Below are 10,512 nucleotides of genomic sequence, written 5' to 3' on the forward strand. Positions count from 1 at the left end.
AACAGAAAGGGGGAAAGCACCATCTCCTGAGGTGCCCCTGTGCTGCAGACTACCACATCCGAGACACAGTCCCGCAGCCTTACGAACTGAGGTCTGTTTGTGAGGTAGTTAATGATCCATTCAGACAGGTATTGGTCCACACCTGCCCTCTCCAACTTCCCCCTCAGCAGTGACGGCTGGATTGTGTTGAAAGCACTGGAGAAGTCAAAGAACATGACCCTCACAATACTTCCGGGGGACTCCAGGTGTGATAGGGCTCAATGCAGCATGTAGGTAATAGCATTGTCTACCACGATGCCAGGTCAATATGGAAAATGCAGCGGGTCCAGCACTGAGCTCACTTGGGCACAGAGGTGGCCGAGGACAATCCTCTCCATGGTCTTCATCAGGTGGGAGGTCAGGGCAATGGGTCTGTAATGGTTTGGCTCCTTGGATATAGTTATTTTAGGAACTGGGACCACACAGGATGTCTTCCACAGAACCGGAGCTCTCTCCAGGCTAAGACTCAGATTAAACATGTACAGGACCACTTCATTGAGCTGGTCTGCACACTCCCTGAGGCAGGGATATGAATATGGATGTTATCTTCCCAAATACAGTAGGTAATTACATCTTTACATCTATGAAAAATAGTTACAAAAAGTGTCAAAAAAGTTATGAGATTGATGCAGCTATGCAGTTAAAAGTGTTGGCCCCCTTCCTCTTAGAAAAAAGAAAGTCTCTGAAATAAACTGAATGTATTTGACATCCACTATCCTCTGTTGTATATTTAAAATAACAGTCATGTTGCTTTTGATTTTTGATGTTAACTTATTGTTTTAAATATTACAACAATTAAAAATGCCATGGGCAAAATACTGAGGCAATTGAGCGCTTTTTGTAGGTCTGAAAGAGGATTGTTCACTTCTCAATCTTTCTTGAGCAAACTACTTGAGTTCTTGTCTGTCTGCAAGGTTCAGCTCTTTCCATTTCAACTGGTGATGGTCTTATACTTATACAACGCTTCTCTACGTTTTACAGCTACTTGGCCATTCAGTAGTTATTATCGGGAGCAACTGGGGGTTCAGTGTCTTGCTCAAGGACGCTTAACATGTTGACTGGACAAACTGGGAATCAAACTGCTAATCCTCCGGTTAGGAAACGACCCGCTCTACCTCCTGAGCCACAACTGCTTTTCATTATCCTCTTTGACCTCTGAGTGACACAGAGCTCTTCTGATTTCATTGTTCCCTTCACAGAATCAGTGCACACTTACAAGATACAGTAAAGCAGCCCCATACAGTAACATAACTGGGCCTCCCCCATGTAGTGGAAGTGATGTGAACAAAAAGCCTCTGGTTCGGTTCATCTGTCCAATGGGCATTGTCCCAGAATCACTGTGGCTTGTGAATGTACTACATGCTAAACTCTTCAGTTTTTCTCTTTCTCTTTCATAAGTGGGCTTGTGGTAGTTAGGGTCTGATACAAATTAAATTAATTCAGGCACATCATCCCAATTCCAATAATTATTTAATATTACATAATACTGAAAATTGTAAGACAATTCAGCACTCTGAATGATACGGGATAGAATCACCACTCCTGCATAAAGAATAAACAATAGTATTAGATATGAGACTTGTCAAAGAGTCAGTCAGTCATTGTGGCCACAAGGTACAGTCAGTCAGATTCCAGAGTCCAGAGTCAGGTCGGTCCCCTCTCCACCCAGCCGGGTTCAAATGCACCATCATTCTCTTTTTCTAACCCACAGCTATCCTAACTTTTATCTTCTCCCACTTACACATCCTCCTATTGCTTAAGCCAGAGTCACAGTTTTACGCCAACTCTACACCCCTTCTTCCAGGAATTGTCTGAGATGTCCAGTACATGAACTTCTAGGTTGCATTGACCCAGCACACATTTCCTTTTCTAAACATGAACTTAAAAGCACCAACAATTCACAAAAGGCTGAAGTTATGCCCTATTTCAAACTTCCCATTTAAGAGAGGCTGCTCCCTGGATGTTTACCCATAAATTAAACAGAGGACACAAGCCAAGATATTCTTGCTTGAGCATGCTCAGTAGATAGTACCCAAGGATCTTCATGCACAAACATCTCCAAACATTTCAGAGGAGACAAACAGATCTCTCCAAGATCACATAAACACTTAGCTCACCCTTACATAACAATCAGCTATTACCTATATGTAATCTACACACTCCTATGATATTCTATTACATTACTTGTAACTTCTTTGTTTTTGACCACTACAGGCTCCTACTGGGTCTTCATCCGTGCAGCCTACTTTCATTCAGAAAGCAATGTACTGTATGGTGTGACTGGACACCATTTATCACTTCTTGCCAGAGGTACCAATCATTTTATTCTGGACATTTTAAAAGATTTTGGCAGAATAAGAAAAAAATCCATCTCTTTTCACAGCCTCTTTGTTTTATTCTATGCTAAACCAAAAGCATTCAGGTTTATATGACAAAAGACTGGTTCAGTTCAAACCTTTTCAGGAGAAACAGAGCATTGTTTCACTGAGGTGTAATGATACCAACACTTGTAGCCATCTTTGTAAATTTTATTGTAAGTGGAATTAAAAACAATAAATCAGAAATTTGCTTTGAGCTAATGTTACCCACTCCTAGCAACCCCTACTGGATATGTTGACTGAAACTGATGTCAGTTGGATAGATATATCACTCACTGCTGATTGGTTTGGGGGAAACAAGACAAAATAACTCAAGAACAAGGGTGTCTACAGGGGAAGAGGATGAGTCAGAGGGAGGAAGAGAGAGAAAGATATAGTGGAAGTAAAAGCCTCAACTGATGAAAGAGTGATTGGGTGTTTGTTATATTAAGGAGCAAACATCTGTATTTCATTAAATAATATATTCTTCATCTTTTTAATCTGAGAGATTCTGGGAAAGATAAAATGGCACTCAACTATTAGCGAAGTGTACATTAGTTGGTGTTTTTTTCAACTTACATTTCCATCACACCTCACCTCGTACCACTCCACTTATGGTAACTCTGTCTGTTATGCATCAAAATCTACAGTGTTTAAAATGCAAGATAGCTCAAAAGTGTCTGTGGATGTCCTTACTGGATTTTTCACCCTGTTGCTTGTCTGCTTTCAGTGGAGTTGCTTACAATACAGTATATCTGTCCCCGTCCTTTTCTTGATACTACATACTTGTCTGTCATAAGTGCTCTGTCCACTCACACACACACAGACCCGCACAATGGCACCAGTGAGTAAACAACAGCATATCTCATGGCCAGCACTTACTTTTCCTAGGGGCAAGAGTGGCGCAACATTAAATTAGTTTTATATTATCCCTAATTGCTTTCTGCCCATGGATTATGGCAAAGCTATTTGTGTGAAGTAGAGGCAAACACAGTGGACATGTGAAGGTCAGCTTCTTACATTTGTCAGCCTAGATGTGTTTGCTGTAAGTGTAATTGACTTATGTCTTTATAATAGGGGAAAAAATGAACAAAGAATACAATTCTTTTTGTTTTCTTATTTATGTACCTCTACTGTCAGAGCATTTATGTTTGTACTGAGGCTTCAAATGATGATACTTAACATGGCATAAGTCATGTCCAGAAATGCATGTCTGTTGGGAATGTTATTTTATGTCCTGTATAAGTTGCATTTGTCTAAACTATTCACTTATTTTCATCATTCTATTGGTTTTCTTTCTCACCCTTACTTTTCTCTCTACTCAAAGGTTTGTGTTCCATTATTTTATTGTTTAAGGTTTCAGTGTTTTTCACAGCCAACCCCTGCACACATCTGTTTAGCTGTTCCTAGTTTTTCCGCAGTACTTCTGTTCATATCTCCTCAAGTCACTGCTAATATTTTCTCCTCAGTTTCATGTCTTCTTTCTCTTCTTACCTCCCCCTTCCATTCTGCTTTTCCCCTTGTATCAGCTTCACCCCCTCACTCTCCTTCTTTTCTCTAGAGACACTGGTTTGTTAATGACTTCACTGTGGTTTGTCTCTCAGTTGGCACCAACTGGTGCTGATTATCTCACCATCAGCATTCAGCATCAGTGACTTCTGAGAGGCTCACCCACCCTTGCCTTTCAGCTGCAATGCACAAATACCTTGTGATGTCACAGGTTTATGAATATTGATGATGTTACAAGCTTGTCTTTCTTCTTGAGAGAGACAAGCAATTAGCTTGCTCTATTTAGAAAGATGTCAGTCTTGTTTGAAATATTGGTGTGATGTGGGAACTGTGGAAAGATGTGTATAAGATGTACAAATTGTTACTGCCTCTAGCTGGTCTCACCTTTGTTGTACAAGTGTGTACTTTCTGGCCAACTCAATGTGATGATGAACAGTTAAAACTAACAGAAGTATGTTAGCAAAAGCTAAGTAGTGGCATATTATATAGATCAGCTGTACAATGATAACCATTGTAGAAGTTGGAATCCCCTCCTCTCCTGCAAAAACTACACATTTACAGGTTTTCAGATCAAATAGTTTGAAACTGAAAATGAATGCACTGAAGGCTAACTATAAAACTCTATCAAGGCAAGATCATGCCCTTGGGCAAAGTGATGTGGTACATTACAGCTTACCCACAGACAAAGGATAAGAAGGTTGATAAAACATACTTATAATTGCTTGTGAAAGTCTTCCTATTAGCTGGAGGAATCCAATCATGTGTTTGGGAATGGAGTGCCATTTTAACCTCCACTGAGCTGCACAACTTTTTTCACTGAGGAGTGCAAGTGATAAGTCATACATAGATAAAACAACTGATCAGCAACAGCTTGTGTTTTTATTTTAATTGTTTTTAAGTAATTTTTAAAACTACGTCAAGAAAATGAATCTGACCAATTTAGCATTGAGAATATTTTTCTTTTGCCAACAATATTCAGAAAACCCAGAATGGGAATGAAGTGTGTGTGTGTATTACTTACATCATGAGGACCGAAACCTGTGGGGACTTTGCCATTCTTGTGGGGACCAGAAACTATTTCCCACAAGGAAATCAATGAATTTTAGGGTGGCAAAGTGGTTTAGGGTTAGGATGAGGTTAGGTTAAGTGTTAGGGTCAGGGTTAGGTGTTAGGTAAGTAGTGGTTATGGTTAAGGTTAGGATAAATCTACAGGAAATGAATTAAGTCAATATAAAGTCCCCACAAGGAATAAAAACACAGCGTGTGTGTGTGTCTGTACTTGTATATTCATGAGGACCGGTTTGAATTTTATACCATGGACATTTTGGGAAAGTGGGGGCATTTTGGCCAGCCCTTGCATTCTCACACTTGTTCAAAAGACATTTTAAAGGTTGGACTTGTTGGAATTGTGATGGTTAAGGTTAGGTATTAGGGATGAGGGAGGTTAGGTAAGAGACCAGGGAATGCATAATATCAACAACTGTCTTCACAAAGATAGCTTCAGAGACATGTTTTGCACTGGCTGGGCACTTCTTCTCAGCATGACTGTTAGTGTGATAAGCAGTCAGTGGAGAGTTAGCGCTTACAGAGCACAACAGAGCAGCAGCCCTGGGCCTTGACCACTGAGAAGTTATAGCTGCATACACTCTTATATTGAAAGAGTACACACAAATACTCACACACCTGCATAAAAAACACACACGTACTCACTCTGCACTCAAAGTCACATTCTTCTTTTCTCTCTCTTACACCCATCACTTATTGACTAATGTCTCCCCTCTACTCAGCCATCAAAATCCTGCTGCTGTATCTACAACCCCCCCACATCCCACCCAACCTCCGGCAGGGAAATCAGCTGTATCAGCATTGTACTTACCTTCCACCCTGAGAACACACAGCAAGACACATACACACACACTGAGTGAATAAGATTAAAGAACTATTGACCTGATTTAGGCTCTGTCTGTATGCAAGTGTAAACATGCACATTTTTTTGGGGGGGGGGGCAGAAACACATATATAAATGTTCAAATGAATAAAACTGTATGTGTGTATGCGTGAGTATGTGTGCATGAATCTCTAAATAGCTGTGAAGCCTAATGAAGGATTTTCTCACCATGACTCATCCTAACTCAGGCACATGTTTGGAGTTTTTACCTCCCCACGTATTGGTGTGTCTCTTTGGTCCCCTCCATCAAGCTGCTCTTCAACACTGCCATCTCTTCATTCCAATATCCCCATTCTTTTCATATACAGCCATCTTTCTCAACGTACTACGCCTCCCTTTCTCATTCCCATGGGTAGTGGCAGGATAATTGGAAGCAGAGGTTCTTTGTTGAGATGATGCTGAGGCCACTCAGGTGGAAAGCCCTCTTAATAGACCTCATGCACACACACAGGGGTTTATGCAAACACTTCCACACACATACAGCATACTGTATACTCTTCGATGTAGAATAAGCCATGCACATACAGTATATACTGAATCTTCTTGTCATTTCCGAGATTACCCAGCTTCTACAATAGAAACAATCAATGATTTCCCATCAATGTCTGATTTTTCTTAACTTCTCTCTCCATTTCTTTATCTGGTCCTCTGTCTCTCATTCTTTTTCACCTTCCCTTCATCAATTTACCTCTCAATCAAGACACCTGGGCTGCAAATCCATTATTTTGTATCACTCAGTCGCAATCATATCTCGCATTATTTCCTTAATAACAGGCAATCCCTCAGCTGGCTTTTTCACTGCACTGACTGCATACCTCACATTGCCACAGCACATATCACATTGTAATATTTAATCTCTCTTCATGCATGAAGCAAGTTTCTGTATGTTTTCTGACAGTGTCCATTTAGTTTTCTCTAAGGTTGGAAAATGATTACGAGCCATATCTAGCTTATGTCAGATGATCACAATTTGGACGTGGCAAGAATCCCTCAGTTTAAATCCCTCCCTCTCCCCCTCCATCATATCCTCTATCAATCCCCACTTCCCTGCAGTGCACAGCTAAACCAAGATGGCTGCCTTCCAACTCAATTTGCAGTCAGCGAAGGGACTATTTGCGTGAACATGTGTCCCATCATTTAGCTGATATCCCGCCTTGACAATTTCACAGAGAGGGGTGAAATCATGCATATATTAAAGTCCTCTTCCCCTTTGAGTTCAATTCATCTTTCCCACACTGGTGTTTTGTAATTTTCCCCTTCCTCCAACAGGGTACTTAAGGATTAAGTGAAACACTGAGGCCTCTCTTTACACCAAGAGATAAAATGGAGGAATGTAGAGAAGTGTAAAGAGTGGGATGCACTTGTGCTGAGAGAGTACATAAGGGAACAGAAAATGAAAATTAAAGTGACACTTGGGAAAGGAATTTAAAGGGTGGATTAAAAGTTAAGAAAGCAATATTGTCCTAAGAATCTGCAAATCAGAGGTCAATAGAATAACACACACACACACACACGCAGTTGTGTAAAGGAACACACACCTACATACATGTACTTCTGTTTTTATGAGAACATTGACATAATGCATTCCCTAGCCCCTTACCTTATAACCTTAACCATCATAACTAAATGCCTAGCCATAACCTTTCCCCTAACACCTAACATAAACCTAATTCTATTCTGAACCCTAAAACCAAATCTTAACCCTCAGAAAGATGTTTCAGAAAGTGAGGACTGGGCAAAATGTCCTCAGTCTGTAGCAAAAGATACTTTTTGGTCCTCACTATATAACAAGTACAAGAACACACAGACACGCATCATATCTATGAACTGATGAATCAGCTGCAATCAACTGTAGTGACTGGTAACAACTGAATGGCGGGCACAGGTTTTTGAATTTTTTTTTTATATTTTACTTTGGTGCGAGCCTCAGAGTGCCACAAGTGTCAACCAACTGCCACACCGACTCCTACAATAGGTACACAGTATTAGGCAGGTGGTCATAATGTTATACCTGACTAATGTATATCACTGATACTTTTGGGCATGTTAGGCTTTTATAGCCTGAGATGTTTAATAAATACAGGCCCAGGTGAGTAACACTCCTAATATTAATCTCATAATTGGAAAAGGTAAACACAATTGAGTAAGTGAAATACCTCACATTAACAAGTAGATTATCATAACTGTTTCTGACTGATGGTGTAAAAGCTTTAAAGTAGCATCCAGCACGAAAAGTATTTAAATTCCCTTCTTGCTGGGACCGGGTGAGATGTACCGGTCTGTACTACAGGCACATAGAAAACATATTTTCTGGTCCAGTTGAATTCCATATCTTAAACCTGTTGGTTGGTTGTTAGAAATGGCTCCTGACTGTTTGCCAATTTTATGTTTGTTGTCCCTGCAAGTGTTCATTGTCACATTGCCTACTGTGTTTCTATCTCACTCTGGATACACGATTGCTGTCTCCACTGATGGAAAGAAATCTGCTGAGGTTTTCTGTCCTGGTGAGGTCTTGGCATTTATATAATTTTCAGACCTTTGTTTCACAAAAAGTTATCCCTGAATACCAAAGGAAACAGCTGGCTTGATAGATGCAAACTTCACACCTGCCCTTGCAACCAACTGTGCTGCTGATTGGATCTTTTTTTTTGTCTGACTGTTATTCTCCTCCTGTCCATTTGTTCTCAGGTTAACGGGGTTCCAGCTGCCTTCACCCATTGTGAGTACAGGCTCCAGGCTTACTCTGTGGCTACTGTCTGACTATGCGGTCAGTGGACAGGGATTTAAAGCTGTTTATGAAGGTAACACAACTTCAGTGTTGTTTGTTGTTATTGAGTGTTTGGAAAAAATATAACTGTTACATTTTTTTCCTACAACATAAATTTGGATGTGATTATTTTAATCTCAAAGTTCTTTTACAATAAGCCACGTAAACTACTTCTGAGATTTGTGACTGTCTGACTCATAGTTAAATCAAACTTTCCATCTCTACATTATTGTTCTCAGGTCAGTAATTTTCAGCCACTTGTGTTTGTGTTTCTTAGCTCTAAGCAAAATAAAAAGGATTTTATGGTACTGAAAAAAATCTTTCAAATATCCTAGCAAAAGGGAGAAAACAAAGCATAAAGGAGAGAATGTGCTGTGTGCCATGACTCATGTTCCAAAGCAAAATGAGCAATGTCCACTGAACTAATTGTATCATTGGATGGTTTCATTTAAAGCCATTCTATTAGCTAGGTTATCATCTCACTGTTCCCAGGCCAGGACTGGGACCTTTATTGTGGTGGCATGGAATACTTTTTGACCCATGGCAAGATGATATTAATGAAAGCACTCAACCCACACAAGAGGAAAGGCAAGCTTAGGGAGATGGAGGAAATACAAGGCAGTGACTAATTAGACTAATTACCTGACAGGAGTTTGTCATTCTTTTTGAGATATTGTGAATGTAGGGACATGGCTTGATGAAGCAACGTCAAGCAGCTCAGGAGGTTTAACACCACAGTGCGTGACTAGATAAAAAGCAAAGAGAATGTTTACCTCCACTCTGAGACCTTTAGGATGTTGTGATTTCTTTGTCACTAGTGGAATAAAACTGTCAGACTCTGTCCTTGGATGATGTAATTGTCTCTTGCTGCAAATATATTGGCAGAAACTAAAAAAACTATTTATGTTGGTACTCTAAACACTTACTTGCGATATTACTCATATGAACACACCATAGAGACTGTAAGCAAACAATGGAAATTAATATAAATCTAAAATTGGGGGTGGGGGTTGGTACCAGAGGGACTAGGAGGTCCACTGAGCACCAGGGGAAACGGGTGCAAAGTCATAATTAGCTGTCACCCACTTCTTATAACTCTGGCGAGACCAGTTGCAATGACCCATATCACATACTGTAGGAGAAGAGAAAGGCTTCCCATGTGGTGCTGCCCTAGGTTAGAGTGAATGTTAATTGTAGAGTGAGCAAGCGAATGGACCACTGGCAATTTTTTTCCACTGGTAATGCACATGTATGAATCTTAGCACTCTATTCCTTTTTGCTCAGATGCAGTAAAACCACAAGCCTTCTCTGCTTGCTTTCATTCTGCTCAGTTATAAGCTCTATTCTGTTCTCCCTTTGTTCTTCCTCTTTGGCAGTTTCCTCATGGCACACATGGGTTCTTTGGCTTTGCTGTGCCACTGAAACCCCATCAAGGCTCCCTGGCACAGACAGGGCCAGAGTTAATGAAGCTCCAGCCTGTGACCAAACCTGATTTATCTGGTTACTGATTAAAATCAACACAAAGCTTAAAATCAGCAGGATGATAAGAGAGGCCGAGATAAACAAAGAAAATTACATGTGGTGTCTATTGTTAACCAGAGTAAAGGCTACTTTTTTGACAAATATGTCATTTGAGCCATTTTCTGTGATACTGTATTTGGTATAGCTTTGAGCAATATTTGAAAGATAAATTGAAGAGCTAAGAGCAGATTTATACATTTTAATAAAAAAAAGCCCATTTAATTACCACAGTAGATCCTGTCATCTACAGCAGTAATATTAAATTTCATAACTTTTCTGCTATTATACTACTCAGGAAGCTGAGAAACACCAAGAAGGTGTCACAGAAGCCACTGGTATAGAGCCATTGTTCTGCTTTGATTTTATTAATT

At 40.1% G+C, this 10,512-nt stretch overlaps 1 protein-coding gene across 2 annotated transcripts in view; it reads left to right on the top strand.

The window, feature by feature from the left end:
- The window catches only part of csmd2 (CUB and Sushi multiple domains 2), a 366,263-nt gene that overhangs the window by 72,285 nt on the left and 283,466 nt on the right, over positions 1 to 10,512 (top strand). For both annotated transcript variants that reach the window (XM_020624534.1, XM_020624535.1), the window contains exon 3: positions 8,542 to 8,654. In XM_020624534.1, coding sequence (XP_020480190.1) covers positions 8,542 to 8,654 — 113 coding nt within the window. The remainder of the gene's footprint in view (positions 1 to 8,541; positions 8,655 to 10,512) is intronic.

The sequence above is a fragment of the Monopterus albus genome, unplaced genomic scaffold (genome assembly GCF_001952655.1).
Source record: "Monopterus albus unplaced genomic scaffold, M_albus_1.0 scaffold329.1, whole genome shotgun sequence".
Lineage (NCBI taxonomy): Eukaryota > Metazoa > Chordata > Actinopteri > Synbranchiformes > Synbranchidae > Monopterus > Monopterus albus.